Source organism: Balaenoptera acutorostrata, chromosome 11, assembly GCF_949987535.1.
Source record: "Balaenoptera acutorostrata chromosome 11, mBalAcu1.1, whole genome shotgun sequence".
NCBI classification, from domain to species: domain Eukaryota; kingdom Metazoa; phylum Chordata; class Mammalia; order Artiodactyla; family Balaenopteridae; genus Balaenoptera; species Balaenoptera acutorostrata.
The window spans coordinates 17,825,936-17,848,205 of record NC_080074.1 but is presented as its reverse complement, the minus strand read 5'-3'; the positions used below and the strand labels follow the sequence as shown (position 1 = coordinate 17,848,205).

Below are 22,270 nucleotides of genomic sequence, written 5' to 3'. Positions count from 1 at the left end.
GGAGGCTTCCAGTGGTGCAGAAAAGAAAGCAAAAGGTAGACTTTTTTGTAAGCCAAGTGAAGAAAGTATTTCAAGGAGGAAGGAGATTCTGTCATATACCTTTAGAGGCTGAGTAAGATGAGGATTTTTATTGAGAACTGATCTCTGGATTTGCAACATGGAGACTGCTGGTGACCCTGACGGGGGTACTTTCAGTAGAGTGGTGGGGACAAAAGCCTGATCTCCCAGAGAGTGAAGTGATTAGAGAAATAGAGGAGGTTGCTGGGCAGTTGAGGGTTAACTTGATGTCTGAGGTTATGAATGTAAAGATCTGTCCTAGCAGTCATGGGTTCTTCACGAACATTATTCAGCTGTTCAAATGTAGGCAAAGGATAGGCAGAGAGCTGTATTTAACCAGAGCTGTCCAGTAAGTATGAAGGAGGCAGTTGAGGATGTACAGATTGATGGGCCAAGGAACCTAAGCTGAATAATGAGGAGAGACCCTAACAGTGAAAAAGTGGTAAAGCAATGGAGTGGAGATCTAGGTATGGTCAAAGCCCAATTTATTATGCTCATAAACACAACATATATACACGGACCACCCAGTCTCTTCTGGGTGAGTTCCACACAGGCTCAGTGTTCATCTGGTTTATCAAGAAGTAAGTACAACAAGGCTGGGTAAATACATCTTAAATTTTATTATTTGGTTTACAACAATTCAAAGATGGCAGATGCCCATTATAAATGGGTATACTATACTAGAGCTATATCATAAGGCAAGGAAGCCCAATTACTGAAAGACCCTTCAAAATGTACTTCCCTTGGCTACATCATTGATAGTCTACGTCATGGAATTTTTGATGTCTCCCAGAAGATACATTACCATCAGTTTCTATTTTATTAGGTTCTAAGAAACTTTATTTTTTAAAGAAAAAAATGATTGGAGGGAAAAAATAAAAAATGTCTTTGAAAAGACTATCTGTATTTAAATAAAGTGCCTGATAAATTAGTGAAGGGAAGAAGTTTAGAAAGCAAACTTATGTTGTATAAAAATAAATATTGTGAATTTGCTGTATATAAGACTGATAATAAATGATTTTTGTGGGTAGGCAAAGTTATCTTATTGGTTCCACTTATGAAAACGCTTTCAAAAAACCAGTAAAATTTTTTAAAAGGAATTTAAACCTCTTTTATAAATTAATTCAGCTAATTGGTGACTGATATTTCCATGTCTTTATTTTTTTTCCCGTTACATGTCTTTTAGACATTTTGTTGCTGTAACCAAGATTGGGTAGCAAAAGAGAGAGGGGACAAGAACCCATATCAATCATCCTAGTTATCTATTAGCATCTCATGGAAAATGGCTAGATCTGGGAAGGGTGGTGGCAATTAAATATTCTATGAAATAAGGCATTGTTCTTTCTTCCAAAGTATTCATTTATCTTTGATTTCCTTGGTCTTAGGAACATGAATAATTTAGAGTTGGCTATACTTACCATCAAGATATATTAAGTGAAGATTTCCCTGTCTGAAATTGGAGAGACGTAGCAATACTCTATTCTACTTTAGAAAATCCTGTTTCTCTAGTTGATTTCCTATCAGTTAATGAGTTAGGTACTCTTGGTACATTTGGAGGGTCACAGAAATAGAACTGGCTTAGGAGACTGGAGACCTGTACTTAATCACAATTTGGGTACTCTGTAGCTGTGCAACATTAAAAATGTACCTTCTCTGATTTTCCGTTTCTTCTGCTGTAAAATAGAGATAGGAATATCTACCTGACCTATTTCACATGTACTGTTGTGAGTACTAAATAATACATGTATTTGAATGTGTTTTGGAATATGTAATGCACTAAAGTTGTTGGTAAATGCTTTAAAAATGTGGTTTCCTGTGCACTTCTTTAGGTTAAAAAAATGAAAATAGAAATCACTGGGAAATATAAATCCTTCTGAATCATATAGCCCAAATGTAAATAAGTAATTTACAAATGCTTTACAATAAAATCCAAGAAATTATTTATGGATATTTTAAAAATAAAAAATCTTGCAGCTAAATAGTCATCAACTTAATCATTCTTTCTTTTATAAGAATGTTCACTACGTGACAATATAACTCTCCAAAGGAGAAATTCTATAATTAGTTCAGTTCTCTGCCTCAGTAGCTTCATTATAAGGCAGAAGAATGGAATAAATTTTCAAAATAAGCAAAAATATATAACTCTAAACCACAGTCCCCTTATTTTAAAGAGCTTAATAGGAACACTTCCCCCAATATATTTATAAACAACCTACTACTTATATAATGTTAACACTAATTGACAACTTAAACCACAACGATCAAAGTCAATGTGCATTTCTTCTTCCCTTTATCAGTTAAATTATTAAATATCTGACAGTCTTGAGAGATTCCACTGCATTTTTCAAAAAAATGAACTATATGTAATATAAAAATGCTTACCTATTGAATAACTAAGGTGTTGATCAAGTGTTCAGAATACAATCAGAGTTTTAGAAAAATATTTGAGAAACATAGTAGTGTACCTGATAGTCTCCCACGTAGAAATCAGCCTGTGCAAACAGATGATGTGCACAGGCATGAACAATAACCGAAGTAACCCCACCAATTTCTCCTTTAAAATGGTAAGCCTACAAGTTTCAATAGAGTTATTAAGAGGAGCGAATGAATCATTTGCTCATTCTAAATCTTATGATAGCTTGGTTATATTAAATGGTACAGTTTTTTTTAACGAGAAGAAAGTATTAATTATAAGGTAGGTAACAAATACTAAATTCTGGCCAGTAGCAAAATTTTTGCACCACATGACAAAAGCATACCAATAAAATGTGCTAAAGAATAACCACAGAATGCTAATATCCCACTATGATCTTTGCTATCAACAATTTTTAGCAAAGATTTAGCTCTCCATCAAAAGCTTCTGTCTCTCTCTTTCACACACCACACACACACACACACACACACACACACACACACACACACGATTTCTCACATCATCTTGTTTCTACAAACACAGCTCATGTTATCTCATTTTGGACTATTAAGTCTTCAGAAAAAGATCAACATTCTTTCAACAAATCAATGATCAAAACTGACCCACTGATGGGACGTCCCTGGCGGTCCAGTGGTTAGCACTCTGAGCTCCCAATGCAGGGGCACGGGTTCGATCCTTGGTCAGGCAACTAAGAGCCCGCATGCCACATGGCACGGCCAAAAAAAAAAAAAAAAAATGACCCATTGCTTTCACTAAAGGCCATTCTGTGTTTAAAGGGTAGCCTGCCGAGAACTTGCAGAGTTGAAATTAAATTAGCATCAGCACAGGGAAATTCATACAAACAGGTAAAAGTGAGTTTATCTCATACTCAGCAGAACATATTGAGGTCAGGTTAGGAGCAAAGTAATTGGTAAATGGATCCTCAGCTGGCAGAGAGGTGGGCATAGTTAGAACTATTACAAGCTTAGTTGGGCCCCTTTCATTTTAAAGTCTGCTTTGCAGTACAACACATCTGTGAGACAAGAAAGGCTAAACCAGAACTCTGTTTCCTTTAACGTGGCATTATGAGTTAAACAGTAATACATTACATTTCTGCTACGTCTGTGGTTTTAAAATTATTCATTGTAAACATCCTATATTCTTTCCTATTTAATTAATTTCAGAGCTTGAGCTTGTGTCTATGTCTATGTCAAATTATCATTTATTCTATGAAAAGCAGCACAAATACTGTTCATTCTGGTTTCAGCACAAATTCTTTAAAAAAAAAATGTTAAGGCCATTTAATGGAATCAGGGTCAACTGAAGATTACCCTCGCAGAAATCAAACTACTGAATTAAAATTTTTGAAAAAGAGCCATAAGTGGTTGTCTTTGTGTTTTCCTTCTTGGTAACTTGAGAGCAGTTTGTAGGATTTATTAGTCTCCAACATCTCCATCTCGATCTCCAATAAGCCAAAGAAAATGAAAACTTAAGGCTAACAAGGCTGTCCCAAGCAGATCACCCAATGCCGTCAGATAGGGGATGGAGAAGCTATCCGGGTCCTTTCCTTTCCTCCAGAAATGATGGACCATCCAGTCAGCGATCCACAGCAAGGTAAACACCTAGAAGAGAACACCAAAGATTACTCCTGTCGCCTGGACAGTCCTAGACCAGTAAACACGGCCGTAAGCCTAAGCCACTGCTCTCTGAAGGGAACAGCATGCGTCTAAGTCAAGAACCTCACTGGAAAAGAAGAAAGAGTTAATTGACAGTAACATTTTCTTTTCACAAGAAAAATACTATGTATCGCTGCAATTGATAAAGTTTTTCTTCAACTTGTCACATATATCGTCTCATTTTCTTCCAGCCTTCCCCAAACCACCATGTTCCTTATATTTAATAGTATTGTACATTTTGCCAAACCACTGTTGTTTCAACTTCTTCCTATATGATAAATCTGTGAAGGAAGAAGACATACGAAGAAGGAAATAAAAATTAAAATAAGGAATAACATTCTCCTATTGCAGGTACAATCAAATAAAATAAAGATGGAGAACTGACCATTCACTTACTAATTATAAGGCCATTGGTGGCTTGTCAAGGAAAACTTCGGTTCAATGGAAAGAACAGTCACCAGAAGGTAAGTGCACTGAGGAATGACTTGTTGATACAGATACAGATATATTTATAGATAGACAGGGTCAAAATATTTCAAAGGGCTATTCAAACACTAAGGTGATATAAGTTAAGTATTTTCTAGGATATCAGGAATATTAAGACCTTTGTAATGCTTTGAGGTTTGGGATCAGATAAATGATTTTTTTCTTTCATCCATTTAGAGTAAGAGGATTCTCTAATTTTCAAACACCTAAAGTATTAAAAGGGATTTGGGATTAGAGAGGTTAATGTTCACTGGTTTGGGACAAGTTGGCAAGTACAGGATACTGGTTAAGAGCATATCTCTATACCTGCTGGCTAACTATAGGCAAGTTACTTAACCTCTCTATGTCTCTAAATGAACATTAGAGATGATAATGGCATCTGCTCTCATGAGCATGTTGTGAGGATTAAATAACAGACTGAATAATTCAGTGCCTGGCACACAATACACTTTCAATAGACGTCTGCCATTAGTTGATTTTAACAGTGTCATTGCTATTACATTGCTATTTGTGGTAGTGAGAACACTGGTACATATAGGAGGAAGCCCGCCTAGGTCTAGCTGAGCCCAGGGTCTGTGACCTTTCACTACTTCGACAAGTAGGCCATGAAGGTGAGGTGTCTGCCTTGGGTTCCAAACTTCTGTGCTGTGGTTTAGCTCTGACACCTTTACCAGGAAGGATGGTGGCTTGTCCAAGCTGAGAGCCACATACTTAATCCAGAGGAGGGAACTTCACATGTCTTTGGACATCAGTCAGAGAGGGAGGTTGTACTTTAAGTCCTGTTTTCTTTTGTATGAGGCTGATTCTTCCTTAGTGTTTCATGGCAAAGACTGTTCTGGAATCATATTGTCCTGTTCTTCAGGACAATCTGTTTTGCGTGTGGATGAAGCATGGAATGTTAGAAATAATCCTGGATTTGGAAGTCATAAGATCTGGATTTGATTTCCACTTTGGCCATTTATCAGCTATATGACTCTGGGCAAGCTTCTTACCATTAACCCTCAATTTCCTTATTTGAGGAGAACAAAACCAAAACGGGCCTGATATCTGCCATACTTACTTTGAGATAATTAATAAGAGCCTCGGTTTAGGAAGATGAAGAGAAAGGTAAAAAGGCAGCACAGTCTCAAGTTACATTAATAAAAGCATAGTGTACAGACCGAGAGAGTGTCACCCACTGGACCCTGGATGGGTCAGGCCACAACTCGGCAGTGTGTTAGGAACTTGTTCACACCTGTGCTTCCAGCACCTAGCAGAGTGACTAGCTCACAAAGTAGACCCTTGATATCTGACTGAGGGCATAAAAGTCAGCAGGAGACAAGGTCATTCATATAAGAGACTCCTATGAGAACAAGAACTGTTTGTCCTGGGCAAGGAGGGCAGGAGATGTAAACTTAAGAAGGTTATTGTGTCAGGAGACACTAGCTTATAACACACAGTGTCAGAGGGTAGAGTTTTAGGGTAAAGGGTAAAAGTTACCAAAACAACTTAAAAAAAAAACCAATTTGGGCTGTCTATAAATGTAACAAATTATGTAGTAAACTCTGTATTACTGGAGTATATGAAGGTTCAATAAAGAAATTTGTTGATTGTGTGAGTAATATGTGCTGGAGTAAACAAAATTCTTAAAGAGAATGAGGGTAGCTATTTTCTCTGGGATTGGCAGGAAATACAAACAAATCCATATTGTATATTTTTTATAACATTACGTATTTATATATTAATAATATGAGTATATTTATATAAATTTATATAACATACATCATACATATGTGATATATAATTTACTAATTCGTGGTATAACATTTACACTGAATGGGAGATTTGTCTAGAACAGGGGTTGGCAAACTATAGCCCATGGGCCAAATTCAACCTGCTGCCTGTTTTTTGTAAATAAAATTTTATTGGAACACAACTCTACTCATTTGCTTACTTATTGTGTATTTAGTCTATTATTTAATCCTCACAACCTTCTTATTAAGTAGGTACTGTTATCATCTCTAATGTTCACTTGGAGAAAGTGAGTCAGAGAGGGTAAAAAATCTGTTTTAGTACTACAATGACAGAATTATGTAGTTGGGACAGAGACGATATGGTCCACAAACACAAAATAGAACTAAAATGGCATCCTTACCTCATACTCACAAATAAATTCCAGGTAAAGACAAATATAAAAAGCAATACTTGGACTTCCCTTGTGGCACAGTGGTTAAGAATCCACCTGCCAATGCAGGGGACACGGGTTCGAGCCCTGGTCTGGGAAGATCCCACATGCCGTGGAGCAACTAAGCCCATGCACCACAACTACTGAGGCTGTGCTCTAGAGCCCGCAAGCCACAACTACTGAGCCGGCGCACCTAGAGCCCGGACTCCACAGTAAGAGAAGCCACTGCAATGAGAAGCCCACGCAATGCAACGAAGAGTAGCCCCCGCTCGCCGCAACTAGAGAAAGCCCGTGTGCAGCAATGAAGACTCAACGCAGCCAAAAATAGATAAATAAATAAATTTATTTTTTAAAAAAAGCAATATCTTCCTAGGCATATCTTACAAAAAAAAAAGCAATACTCAAAAAGTTTTATAAGAAAATGTAAGAGAAGGTCTTTAAGACCTTGATGTAGGGAATGATTTCATAAATAAAATGCATAATATATTAAAGGAGCTGTTTATAACTTACATTAAAGATTCCTGTGGTTCAATAAATACCATAAATAAAGTTAAAAATCATGCCCCAGGCTTGGAAAAAAATCTCTGCACTACACAGAACTGACAAAAAAATTAGTATTCAAATACTAAGAGAATATCCAGAGAACTCTTACAGTTCCTTAGAAAAAGAAACAATCCAACAGAATAGAAGAGGAAACCTAAAGCTCTAATAAACATATGAAAAGATGCCCAACCTCACTAATAATATGGGGATGTAAATTAAAACCACACTGAACTCCATTTCATATCCATCTGGCTGACAGAAATCACCTTTTAAACAACAATAATAGTGAACATTGTTTTTGAAATGGCTCTTTATGGGGCCATGCAGTATTCAAAGAGGTTAACGTGTATGAACTGATTCAATTTTCAAAACATCTCTGTAAAATGCTATCGATTTTTACTATCCCTATTTGAGGTATGAGGAAACAAAGGCATTTATAGAGTATAAGAAGTCTGCCCAAGATCACACAGCTCATAGGTAGTCAGGCTCAAACTCATCCACTCAAGTTTAGTCTAACATTAAAGCCCAAGTTCTCATCCATCAGAGAAGTACATTGTCTTGGTAAAAAAGAACTCCACATTGGCAACATGCACAATTATTAATACTTTGGAGAGCAATGTGGCACTGTGTGTTAAGTGTGAAGATGTGCAGCTCCTTAGTTCAGTAATTCCACTAGAAACAATGATTTTTTTCCCTCTTGCAACCCTAAAAGGATAAAACTATGTAGGCTAAAGGAGGCTAGCCTAAGGGGCTCTGCTGGGCGCAGGTCCCATGTGGCTACCCAAGGACCAGGAAGACCAATATCTTGGTGTACTGTATGCATGTATACTGAGAGAGACGTGCAAGGATATTCACTGCATCACTGTTGTAAAAGCCGAAAATTGGAAATAACCTGAAATGTCTATTGAAACAAGAAGGGCTAAATTAACTGTTAGGTCATACAACTGAACACTTATATAGAAGCTAAAATGAGTGAAAAAGAGGGACTTCCCTGGTAGCGTAGTGGATAAGACTCTGCGCTGCCAATGCAGGGGGCACGGGTTTGACCCCTGGTCAGGGAAATGGATCCCACATGCATGCCGCAACTAAGAGTTCTCATGCCACAACTAAGGAGCTGGCGAACTCCTCCAACTAAGGAGCCCTGGAGCTGCAACTAAGGAGCCTGCCTGCCTCAACTAAGGAGTCCATGTGCTGCAACTAAGGAGCTGGCAAGCCACCACTAAGGAGCCTGCCTGCTGCAACTAAGACCCGGTACAACCAAATAAATAAATATTTGAAAAATAAATAAATAAAATGAATGAAAAAGAGCTACATGAATCAGTATGAGTATGTCTCAAAAGCGTAAAGCTGAATGAAAAAAGCAGTATAAATAAATGATTCTAATAAGGTTTATAAATATGAAAAACAACACGTTATTTATAGATACACACATCTGTAGCAATAGTATAAAAACATGCATGGCAACGATACATACCAATTTAGAATGCTAATAACTGCTAGGAAGAGAATGAAATAAGACTAGGAAGGGATATCTAGGAGGCACCAACCATAGGTATGATGTATTTTTATTGATCATTTTGAAATAGTTGCTTAAATAATTTGTTAATGGTTGATAGAGCTGGGTGGTAATTACATGGTTATCTTATTTCCTATCATTTCCTGTACATTTGTGTTTCGTAATACAAAGTGTAAGCAGCTGGGGCAGCGGCAACTCACTGACCAGGGCTGCCCGGGCTACTACTTAAATACCTACCCAGGGGGATGCCTGAGAAAGGAAGGCAGTAAGTATGCCCTGTAGAATCCATGACAAGTTTGGACTTGTAAGGACCAAGTAGTGCTGAGGCTAACACCAAAGGATTATTTTAAAGTCTGTGAATGACTTTTCACGAAGATGGCGCCGCAGGGGAAGAAGGAAGCCGCTGACCTCCCAAAGCCGAAGCCAAAACAAAGGCTTTGAAGGTCAAGAAAGCAGTGTTGAAAGGCATCCACAGCAACAAAAAAAAGATCTGGATGTCATCCACCTTCTGATGGCCCAAAACACTGTGGCTCAGGAAGCAGCCCAAATATCCTCAGAAGAGCACCCCTAGGAGAAACAAGCTTGACCACTATGCCATCACCAAGTTCCCCCTCACCACTGAGTCAGCCATAAAGAAAACAGAAGGCAATAACACACTGGGGTTCACTGTGGATGTCAAGGCCAACAAGCACCAAATTAAACAGGCTGTGAAGAAGCTCTATGACATTGATATGGCTAAGGTCAACACCCTGATCAGGCCTGACGGAGAGAAGAAGGCATATGTTTGACTGGCTTCTGACTATGATGCTTTGGATGTTGCCAACAAAACAGGGATCATCTACACTGTGTCCAGCTGGCTAATTCTAAATATAAAAGTTTTGACTATAAAAAAAATAAAAATAAAAGCCTGTGAATGGAGTAAGCAAATGTCTTCAATCTCTCATCATTCTTTCAACTGTCCTGCCCAGGTGGGAGAATAAAGGGATGTATTCTAGAGAAACTGAATGGGAATGACTCAGGTCTCAAGGATACCAGACACGACGAGGTATTGGCAGAGGATGAGGATGAATTGGAAGTCTGCACAGTTAACAGTGGGATTCTTTCAGACCTTTATTTTGTTCCAAGAACAGAGGCAGGTGGGAGTATAACTCCCTAGAGAGGAGGTTAGATGTTCAAACTTGCAGGGCTCCCCGTGAAATGGCCAACCACCCCTGATCCTCCAACAGTAAAGTGCCTAGTCAACAGTCTTCTCCCACCTCCAAGCTACTTAACCTCTCCATGCCTCAGATGCCTTCCTGTACAATAGGGAAAACAATCCCTCTCTCATAGAGATGACGAGATGAGCATTAAACAGGGCAGAGCACTTAGAACAGTGCTGGACACATAGAAAGAACATAATAACTATTTGCCATGAATTAAAAGAAACCAGGTCATATATGAAGTAACAAGAATCTGACTTTTCAACAGCAGCACTAGTAGAAAAGCGAGCAATACCTTCAAATTCCTGAGAGAAGAGTATTTCCAGTCTATAAGTCTGTGCCCAGTTTATCAACTGAGTGTTGAGGGTAAACTATAGTCATCTTAAGACATGCAGGCACTCAGAAAAACTCTCCCATGTTCTCTTTGGAACTTTCTTGAAAATGTTTTGATGCAAAATGAGGGAGAGAACCAAGAAAGCGAAAGACCTGAGATCCAGAAAATAGAAGTGCCAACCTAAGAGAGAGTGAGGGAAACCTCCAGGGGAAGAGCTGTGCAGTGGGCTGGTGACAGAGTCCAGACAGAGCTGGAGGGTGGAGTGTTCTGGAAATGAAGTCTCCAGGATAAAGGTAAATTGGTAAATTATCTGGTATAACAGAGTTTGGGGGAAGGGACTAATTATAGGTGGGTGATAGTTGTGATGGAACACTTGAAAAAAATTAAGGATAGGTATAAAGAAAACTATGTGAGTGAAAAAATAGGGCAATTATCTCCAGAAAAAATTGAAGAGAGATAAAAAGAAAGGAAATATATTGCAATACATAATGTGGCTCTGTGATAAAGGATATTTACAGCCATAGAATATAAATAATATTTATTAAATAAAAATTGAGCCTTACTACATTAGGAGGATGAAAGTTGGGGAAATAAGGCATAGAGTTAGATAGCTAAATGATAACTACAGGTCCACAGATAATTTTTTAAATTGATAAAGCAAAATTAGCAATCCAAGTACAATATAGAGATAAATAACAGAAGATAGCTGAAGGAGCTCTGGAGGACTATTAGTACTGAGCATTTTACTCCCTCCAACATGTAAAATATCTTTTGTTAACATACATAAAATATCTTTTTTCAATAGGTGATGCATACATGAAGTATGCATGAAGTAAATTTAATGTAACTGGTCTTAAAATATTAAATAGAATAAAATGAATATAATGAAATAGAATAGAAGGTATCAGCATGTAAAAAAAAAGAAAGTACCAGCATGTACCACACACAGTAAGAATATTTCATAAAACTTTAATTTCAGCTATGAAATTATATATATTTATATATAAATAAAATATATAAATATGCATGCATTTATTTAAATATAAACATATTTCTTACTGAGGTAAAAAACATTTGAAAGCTACTGATCTAACATGTACATCTTACCTGTTGTGTTCTAGGGATCTAACATGTAAATCCCCAGAAGGGGAAAACTATGTCTTCTTTCTATTTGATCTCTTGGTTTCCGGCAAAATACTTATACATGATAAGCCTGAAACCAATGGCTGGTGTTGAAAGGGCTCTACCACTGAATAACTGTGTTACTGTCAACAAGTGAAAGAACCTCTAAGTCTTAGTTTCCTCATCTCTATAATGAGACTCACAGGCTAGTTGCAGAAATAAAACAAGATAATACATGTAAAGGGTTAAGCAAATGTTTGGTACATAGTAAGTAGTCAATAAATATTAGTGCCATCATCATTGATCATCAATTTTTACGCTGTCTCAGAATTTACCACCTTTATTTAAAAGGTAATTGGAATAGAAGCATGACTTTTCACCTTTCTGAGCCTTAGTTTGGGCTTCTTTAAGATGGAAGAATTGGGAGAGACCTCCAAGATGGCGGAAGAGAAAGACACGGAGATCACCTTCCTCCCCACAAATACATCAGAAATACATCTACATGTGGAACAACTCCTACAGAACACCTACTGAACGCTGGCAGAAGACCTCAGACTTCCCAAAAGGCAAGAAACTCCCCACGTACCTGGGGAGGGCAAAAGGAAAAAGAAAAAACAGAGACAAAAGAATAGGGACAGGACCTGCCCCTCTGGGAGGGAGCTGTGAAGGAGGAAAAGTTTCCACACACTAGGAAGGCCCTTCGTGGGTGGAGACAGGGAGTGGTCTGGGGGAAGTTTTGGAGCCACGGAGGAGAGCGCAGCAACAGGGGTACAGAGGGCAAAGCGGAGAGATTTCCGCACAGATCGGTGCCGACCAGCACTCACCAGCCCGAGAGGCTTGTCTGCTCACCCGCCGGGGCGGGTGGGGGCTGGGAGCTGAGGCTCGGGCTTCGGAGGTCAGATCCCAGGGAGAGGACTGGGGTTGGCTGTGAGAACACAGCCTGAAGGGGGCTAGTGAGCCACAGCTAGCCGGGAGGGAGTCCAGGAAAAAGTCTGCAGCTGCCGAAGAGGCGAGAGACCATTGTTTCGGGGTGCGTGAGGAGAGGGGATTCAGAGCGCTGCCTAAACGAGCTCCAGAGACAGGTGTGAGCTGCGGCTATCAGCGCGGACGCCAGAGATGGGCATGAGACATTAAGGCTGCTGCTGCGGCCACTGAGAAGCCTGTGTGCAAGCACAGGTCACTATCCACACCTCCCCTCCCGGGAGCCTGTGCAGCCCGCCACTGCCAGGGTCCCGTGATCCAGGGACAACTTCCGCTGGAGAACACACAGCGTGCCTCAGGCTGGTGCAACGTCAGGCTGGCCTCTGCCGCCACAGCCTCGCCCCGCAGCCGTACCCCTCCCTCCCCCCACAGCCTGAGTGAGCCAGAGCCCCTAATCAGCTGCTCCTTTAACCCTGTCCTGTCTGAGCAAAGAACAGACGCCCTCAGGCGACCTACATGCAGAGGCAGGGCCAGATCCAAAGCTGAACCCCAGGAGCTGTGCAAACAAAGAAGAGAAAGGGAAATTTCTCCCAGCAGCCTCAGGAGCAGCGGATTAAAGCTCCACAATCAACCTGAGGCACCTTGCATCTGTGGAATACCTGAGTAGACAACAGATCATCCCAAAATTAAGGCAGTGGACTTTGGGAGCAACGATATACATATATATTTTTCCTTTTTCTCTTTTTGTGAGTGTGTATGTGTATGCTTCTTTATGTGATTTTTCTGTATAGCTTTGCTTTTACCATTTGTCCTAGGGTTCTGTCTGTCCGTTTTTTTTGTTTGTTTCTTTCTTTTTTTAGTATAGTTTTTAGCAGTTGTTATCATTGGTGGATTTGTTTTTGTTTGGTTGTTCTCTTCTTTCTTTTCTTCTTCTTTTTTTATTACTTTTTAATTTTTTTATCTTTAATAATTATTTTTTATTTTAATCATTTTATTATTTTTTTCTTTCTTTCTTTCTTTTTTTCTCCCTTTTCTTCTGAGCCATGTGGCTGACAGGGTCTTGGTGCTCTGGCTGGGTGTCAGGCCTGTGCCTCTGAGGTGGGAGAGCCGAGTTCAGGACATTTGTCCACCAGAGACCTCCCAGCTGCACGTAATATCAAACTGTGAAAGCTCTCCCAGAGATCTCCAACTCAACGCTAACCCAGCTCTACTCAACGACCAGCAAGCTACAGTGCTGGACACCCCATGCCAAACAACTAACAAGACAGGAACACAACCCCACCCATTAGCAGAGAGGCTGCCTAAAATCATAATAAGGTCACAGACACCCCAAAACATACTACTGGACGTGGACGTGCCCACCAGAAAGACAAGATCCAACCTCATTCTCCAGAACACAGGCACCAGTCCCCTTCACCAGGAAGCCTACACAATCCACCTAACCAACCTTAGCCACTGGGGGCAGACACCAAAAACAATGGGAACTACGAACCTGCAGCCTGCAAAAAGGAGACCCCAAATGTAGTAAGTAAAGCAAAATGAGAAGACAGAGAAACACACAGCAAATGAAGGAGCAAAGTAAAAACCCACCAGACCTAACAAATGAAGAGGAAATAGGCAGTCTACTTGAAAAAGAATTCAGAGTAATGACAGTAAAGATGATCCAAAATCTTGGAAAAAGAATGGAGAAAATATAAGAAACATTTAATAAGGACCTAGAAGAACTAAAGAGCAAACAAACAACGATGAACAACACAATAAATGAAATTCAAAATTCTCTAGAAGGAATCAATAGCAGAATAACTGAGGCAGAAGAACGGATAAGTGACCTGGAAGATAAAATAGTGGAAATAACTACTGCAGAGCAGAATAAAGAAAAAAAAAAAGAAAAGAATTGAGGACAGTCTCAGAGACCTCTGGGACAACATTAAACGCACCAACATTCAAAGTATATGGGTCCCAGAAGAAGAAGAGATAAAGAAAGGGACTGAGAAAATATTTGAAGAGATTATACTTGAAAACTTCCGTAATATGGGAAAGGAAATAGTCAATCAAGTCCAGGAAGCACAGAGAGTCCCATACAAGATAAATCCAAGGAGAAACACACAAAGACACATATTAATCAAACTATCAAAAATTAAATTCAAAGAAAACATATTAAAAGCAGCAAGGGAAAAGCAACAAATAACATACAAGGGAATCCCCATAAGGTTAACAGCTGATGTTTCAGCAGAAACTCTGCAAGCCAGAAGGGAGTGGCAGGACATATTTCAAGTGATAAAAGGGAAAAACCTACAACCAAGATTACTCTACCCAGCAAGGATCTCATTCAGATTTGACAGAGAAATTAAAACCTTTACAGACAGGCAAAAGCTAAGAGAATTCAGCACCACCAAACCAGCTCTACAACAAATGCTACAGGAACTTCTCTAGCAAGGAAACACAAGAGAAGGAAAAGACCTACAATAACAAACCCCAAACAATTAAGAAAATGGTAAATGGAACATACATATTGATGATTACCTTAAATGTAAATGGATTAAATGCTCCAACCAAAAAAAAGAGACTGGCTGAATGGACACAAAAACACGACCCATATATATGCTGTCTACAAGAGACCCACTTCAGACCTATGGACACAAACAGACTGAAAGTGAGGGGATGGAAAAAGATATTCCACGCAAATGGATATCAAGAGAAAGCTGGAGTAGCAATTCTCATATCAGAGAAAATAGGCTTTAAAATAAAGGCTATTACAAGAGACAAAGAAGGACACTACATAATGATCAAGGGATCAATCCAAGAAGAAGATAGAACAATTGTAAATATTTATGCACCCAACATAGGAGCACCTCAGTACATAAGGCAAATGCCAACAGCCATAAAAGGGGAAATTGACAGTAACACAATCATGGCAGGGGACTTTAACACCCCACTTTCACCAATGGACAGATCATCCAAAATGAAAATAAATAAGGAAACACAAGCTTTAAATGATACATTAAACAAGATGGACTTAATTGATATTTATAGGACATTCCATCCAAAAACAGCAGATTACACTTTCTTCTCAAGTGCTCATGGAACATTCACTAGCATCGATCATATCTTGGGTCACAAGTCAAGCCTTGGTAAATTTAAGAAAATTGAAATCGTATTAAGTATCTTTTCCAACCACAATGCTATGAGACTAGATATCAATTACAGGAAAAATATCTGTAAAAAATACAAACACATGGAGGCTAAACAATACACTACTTAATAAACAAGAGATTACTGAAGAAGTCAAAGAGGAAATCAAAAAATACCTAGAAACAAATGACAATGAAAACACGACGACCCAAAACCTATGGGATGCAGCAAAAGTAGTTCTAAGAGGGAATTTTATAGCAATACAATCCTACCTCAAGAAACAAGAAACATCTCAAATAAACAACGTAAACTTACACCTAAAGCAATTAGAGAAAGAACAACAAAAAACCCCCAAAGTTAGCAGAAGAAAGAAATCATAAAGTTCAGATCAGAAATAAATGAAAAAGAAATGAGGAAAACAACAGCAATGACCGACCAATAAAACTAAAAGCTGGTTCTTTGAGAAGATAAACAAAATTGATAAACCATTAGCCAGACTCATCAAGAAAAAACAGGGAGAAGACTCAAATCAATAGAATTAGAAATGAAAAAGGAGAAGTAACAAGTGACACTGCAGAAATACAAAGGATCATGAGAGATTACTACAAGCAACTTTATGCCAATAAAATGGACAACCTGGAAGAAATGGACAACTTCTTAGAAAAGCACAACCTTCCAAGACTGAACCAGGAAGAAATAGAAAATATGAACAGACCAATCACAAGTAATGAAATTGAAACTGTGATTACAAATTTTCCAACAAATAAAAGCCCAGGACCAGATGGCTTCACAGGCAAATTCTATAAAACATTTAGAGAAGAGCTAACACCTATCCTTCTCAAACTCTTCCAAAATATGGCAGAGGGAGGAACACTCCCAAACTCATTCTACGAGATGACCATCACCCTGATATGAAAACCAGACAAAGGTGCCACAAAAAAAGAAAACTACAGGCCAATATCACTGATGAACGTAGATGGAAAAATCCTCAACAAAATACTAGCAAACAGAATCCAACAGCACATTAAAAGGATCATACACCATGATCAAGTGGGGTTTATCCCAAGAATGCAAGGATTCTTCAGTATACACAAATCAATCAATGTGATACACCATATTAACAAATTGAAGGAGAAAAACCATATGATCATCTCAATAGACGCGGAAAAAGCTTTTGACAAAATTTAACCCCCATTTATGATAAAAACACTCCAGAAAGTAGGCACAGAGGGAACCTCAACATAATACCTTACCTCAACATAATAAAGGCCATATATGACAAACCCACAGCCAACATCATTCTCAGCGGTGAAAAACTGAAACCATTTCCACGAAGATCAGGAACAAGACAAGGTTGCCCACTCTCACCACTACTATTCAACATAGTTTTGGAAGTTTTAGCCAAAGCAATCAGAGTAGAAAAAGAAATAAAGGAATCCAAATCAGAAAAGAAGAAGCTGTCACTGTTTGCAGATGACATGGTACTATACATAGAGAATCCTAAAGACTCTACCAGAAAACTACTAGAGCTAATCAATGAATTTGGTAAAGTAGCAGGATACAAAATTAATGCTCAGAAATCTCTTGCATTCCTATACACTAATGAGGAAAAATCTGAAAGAGAAATAAAGGAAACACTCCCATTTACCATTGCAACAAAAAGAATAAAATACCTAGGAATAAACCTACCTAAGGAGAGAAAAGACCTGTAAGACACTGATTGAAGAAATTAAAGATGATACAAACAGATGGAGAGATATACCATGTTCTTGGATTGGAAAAATCAACATTGTGAAAATGACTATACTACCCAAAGCAATCTACAGATTCAGTGCAATCCCTATCAAACTACCAATGGCATTTTTCACAGAACTAGAACAAAAAATTTCACAATTTGTATGGAAACACAAAAGACCCCGAATAGCCAAAGCAATCTTGAGAAAGAAAAACAGAGCTGGAGGAATCAGGCTTCCTGACTTCAGACTATACTCAAAGCTACAGTAATCAAGATAGTATGGTACTGGCACAAAAACAGAAATATAGATCAATGGAACAGGATAGAAAGCCCAGAGATAAACCCACATACATATGGTCACCTTATCTTTGATAAAGGAGGCAAGAACATACAATGGAGAAAAGACAGCCTCTTCAATAAGTGGTGCTGGGAAGACTGGACAGCTACATGTAAAAGAATGAAATTAGAACACTCCCTAACACCATACACAAAAATAAACTCAAAATGGATTAAAGACCTAAATGTAAGGCCAGACACTATAAAACTCTTAAAGGAAAACATAGGCAAAACACTCTATGACATACAACACAGCAAGATCCTTTTTGACTCACCTCCTAGAGAAATGGAAATAAAAACAAAAATAAACAAATGGGACCTAATGAAACTTAAAAGCTTTTGCACAGCAAAAGAAACTATAAAAGAGATGAAAAGACAACCCTCAGAATGGGAGAAAATATTTGCAAATGAAGCAACCGACAAAGGATTAATCTCCAAAATTTCAAGCAGCTCATGCAGCTCCATATCAAAAAAACAAACAACCCAATCCAAAAATGGGCAGAAGACCTAAATAGACATTTCTCCAAAGAAGATATACAGATTGCCAACAAACACATGAAAGAATGCTCAACATCACTAATCATTAGAGAAATGCAAAACTATAATGAGGTATCACCTCACACCAGTCAGAAGAGTCATCATCAAAAAAATCTACAAACAATAAATGCTGGAGAGGGTGTGGAGTAAAGGGAACCCTCCTGCACTGTTGGTGGGAATGTAAACTGATACAGCCACTATGGAGAACAGTATGGAGGTTCCTTAAAAATTAGAACTACCATACGACCCAGCATTCCCATTACTGGGCATATACCCTGAGAAAACCATAATTCAGAAAGTCATGTACCACAGTGTTCACTGCAGCTCTATTTACAATAGCCAGGACATGGAAGTAACCTACGTGTCCATCAACAGATGAATGGATAAAGAAGATGTGGCACATATATACAATGGAATATTACTCAGCCATAAAAAGAAATGAAATTGAGTTATTTGTAGTGAGGTGGATGGACCCAGAGTCTGTCATACAGAGTGAAGTAAGTCACGAAGAAAAAATCAAATACTGTATGCTAACACATATACACGGAATCTAAGAAAAAAAAAAAAAAGGTTCTGAAGAACCTAGGGGCAGGACAGGAATAAAGACGCAGACATAGAGAATGGACTTGAGGACGCGGGGAGGGGGAAGGGTAAGCTGGGACAAAGTGAGAGAGTGGCATGGACTTATATATACTACCAAATGTAAAATAGATAGCTAGTGGGAAGCAGCTGCATAGCACAGAGAGATCAGCTTGGTGCTTTGTGACCACCTAGAGGGGTGGGATAGGGAGGGTGGGAGGGAGACGCAAGAGGGAAGAGATATGGGGATATATGTATATGTATACACTTTGTTATAAAGCAGAAACTAACACACCATTGTAAAGCAATTATACTCCAATAAAGATGCTAAAAAGAAAATGGATGAATTGATGTCTCCACAGTCTGTTTTAGCTCTGAAGTACAATGGTAAGAAATCTGTGGTCATAAACCACATAGTGATTGCTCTCCTTATCTCTGCATTTCTTCCTCCATCCTTCCCACATTCTTAGTCTCATAATTGAATTTAAGTTCCCTTCCCATGCAATTTCTTTTTAAAGGTATTGTGATGACTTAAAGGTCAAGCAGGTTTAAATTTATTAATTTTTTTACAAGTTAACAAGGATATCAGTGTTTCTTTGGAACACTGTGTATAAATGAATTATTAAAAGCACAGTAAGTATCAGATACTTCTTAATGCAGTATGCTTTATTTTCAAACTAAATGATTATTTAAAGAATGTATGCTTTTTTACTGGGAAAACACATCAAAAATCTAACCAAGCGTAGACTGTATTTTACATGGTCTGTTTGTTTTTTATGAAATATGCACAACTTCTTTGGGTAAATATACCTCCTGAAAAGGCAACTTTGTTGCCCCAGCTAATTATGCATGTTCTAGATGTATTACTTGGAATTTAAATAAATATATAAAACACAGGAATATATATTTGCTTTGGATGATTGATTCTCTCGGCCAGTTCCTTCTCTGAGCTAGAATCAACATTCCCATCCACTAGCATCCCTTCAATGCCCCATTGCCCGTAACAGCCTTGTGTATCATGTGACGAAAGATGATTTCTTTGGGAGAGGAGTGCTTAGAAATATGATACAAATAAACACCAGGAATAGCAAATTAGTACATTTCTTCCTAAGCCTTACAAAAGCTGAATTCATTTTCCCTATAAAAATATGCTTCCCTAATCCAGTTTCCAGACTGCTAATGCTACTCATTAAAATCTAATATTTAAATGTCGGCTAAGAATTTAGGATTATCAGTCAACAGGAATTCAGTCTACTCCTGATATACAGATAAAATGTCTTTTCTTTGGCCTGAATTATTTTTGTGAGGTGGCAGGTGGGGTAAGGTAGGAAACAAACAAACTTTATTTTGAGGAGTCCCTAACCGTCACCAAACTTCCCAAGGAGTCCATGGCACAAAAATGGTTAAGACTTTCTGTCCAAAAGAAACCCTCAGAATGTGTTCAGGAGACAATATAACAATATTCACAGCCTTGATTTTTAATAGCAAAAAACTACAAACAACTTAAAAGTCCATTAAAAGAAGAATAGATGAAAAAATCATGGAATATTCATACAACGGAATACTATATAACTAAAATAGATGAACAACAGTTACACATATGAATGAATCTCACATACAATGCTGAGCAAAAGAAGAAAGCCACTTAAACACAAATTCATTGATTCCATTTATAAATTTCAAAACCATGCAAAACTAAAACCACATATTTTTAGGTATCCAAATAAATGCATAATCATAGGGAAGAGCAAAAACCTTTTAGCCAAACAATTCTGAATCAATAGTTTGCTTTGGGGAGGAGGGAGGAGCAGATAGGTAGCTTTAAAAGGTATAGGTACTAGGGTATTGGTAGTGTTATAATTCTTAAGCTGACTGGTGAGTGTCCTGGTGGTCACTGTATTATTACTCTTTATACCTTGTACACGTCATTATTGTTTATCTATTCAATATTTAATATGCAATAAAAATTTTTTAAAGGGAATTCCCTGGTGGTCCAGTGGTTAGGAATCCGCACTTCCTCTGCAAGGGGCACAGGTTCGATCCCTGGTCAGGGGACTAAGATCCTGCAAGCCATGTGGCGTGGCCAAAAAAAAAAATTTTTTTAAATACAATAATTTTTGGCTGGGAGTTCATTAACTCTGGCCTAGTGATCCTCCCTCATGTGACCATGTCATTCTGTTCCAATCATGCAAAGAACCAGTGATAGCCAATGTCACTTAATATTATGAAATGACAACCTGAAAATCAAGAAGAAAGTCAAACTAAAGATGTTTCTTAGTTTAGTAATAATAAGCAAAAAAGATGGAAATAAAACATATACAAACTGCTAGAGGAAACTAACATTTATTGACTGTCTCTTACATGGTAAATAAAATTACTTTAATGCTGTTAATATCCATAGAATATTAAGGAAAGATGCAATCAGCAGAAATCAGGCCCTGAACAACTTAGGTGTTCCCTCTTCACCCTCTGCCTGTAGCCCAAAGATGGCTCTGCTTCTAATACCATCCCTTTTCAAGTAGGAAGACTTTGTCACCCAGCAAAACATTTCACTGGAAAAAAGAATATTCATCCATTTAAAACTATTTATTGAATGCCATTCTAATATATTACTCAAGTTTGAGAAATAATTTTTTGAAGTAGCACAACAAAATATTTGTGGTGGTGGTCTTGAGTATGGGGATTATGGACAATTTTACAATGATGAACATATGTTGCTTTATGATAAGAAATAAAACTCAATAAACGAAAAAAAATCCCCATAAAACAAGACCAAAACCCACTTCCTTGCCTAAGCTCAGTATGGAGATCTGTTTTTCCCCTTTACTAGGTGAGATATCATCTCAGAGATTTAAAAGGATAACTTTGAAATCTATAGGAATTTAGTAATGGATATTGCTAGAAAATGAAACTACCTGAAAAAAATTTCAATTGCAGGTAAAAGGAAGAGTCAGAAATACAGCTCTGAACTTCTTTGACATAAGTAAACAAACCCTGAAAAGAAGACAACTCATTTTTATGGGAGGGGATAAAAGTAAGGGGCAAAGAAGTAACTGAGATATTTGAAACCTAGAAAATCAATCTTTTCTTGATATTAGAAGGTTCTAAAGTCATTAGTTAGAGACAGAATATGGAGAAGAGCAGAGAATAGAACTGGATGTACAAAGGCAAGGAGCATGCTTAACTAATTAACATTTTAGAAGAAGTAGCTATGAGAAGTGACAAGTGTGAAAACCCAGATATGATCAACCTGGACTTCTGTAAGGTTTGAGATACAGTATCAGACAAGGATTCATAAATATAATTACTGCTGCTGTTGAAATGGTAGCACACTAAGAACTCTATGCTAAGCGTAGAGAATAAAAGGATGTTGATTTGGAATCACAGAGAGAAACACATCTACATTAGATTTGATTGTTTGGCATATTTATACCTGTAAAAGTACAAATACTCATGAAAGTGGGCTTAGATCTACATAAAGAAGATAGTTTGCAATTAAAAAATTTTTTTAAAAGTTAAG

General features: G+C 38.0%; 1 protein-coding gene and 1 pseudogene across 5 annotated transcripts in view; one reads left to right on the top strand and one right to left on the bottom strand.

Moving 5' to 3' along the window:
• Positions 1 to 653: 653 nt before the first annotated feature.
• Positions 654 to 22,270, bottom strand: part of SLC41A2 (solute carrier family 41 member 2) — a 147,849-nt gene continuing 126,232 nt past the window's right edge. For all 5 annotated transcript variants that reach the window (XM_007165751.2, XM_007165750.2, XM_057556701.1 and 2 more), the window contains one exon: positions 654 to 4,092. In XM_007165751.2, coding sequence (XP_007165813.1) covers positions 3,907 to 4,092 — 186 coding nt within the window. In that variant the 3' untranslated portion in view covers positions 654 to 3,906. The remainder of the gene's footprint in view (positions 4,093 to 22,270) is intronic.
• On the top strand, positions 9,231 to 9,835 carry LOC102998272 (60S ribosomal protein L23a-like; annotated as a pseudogene).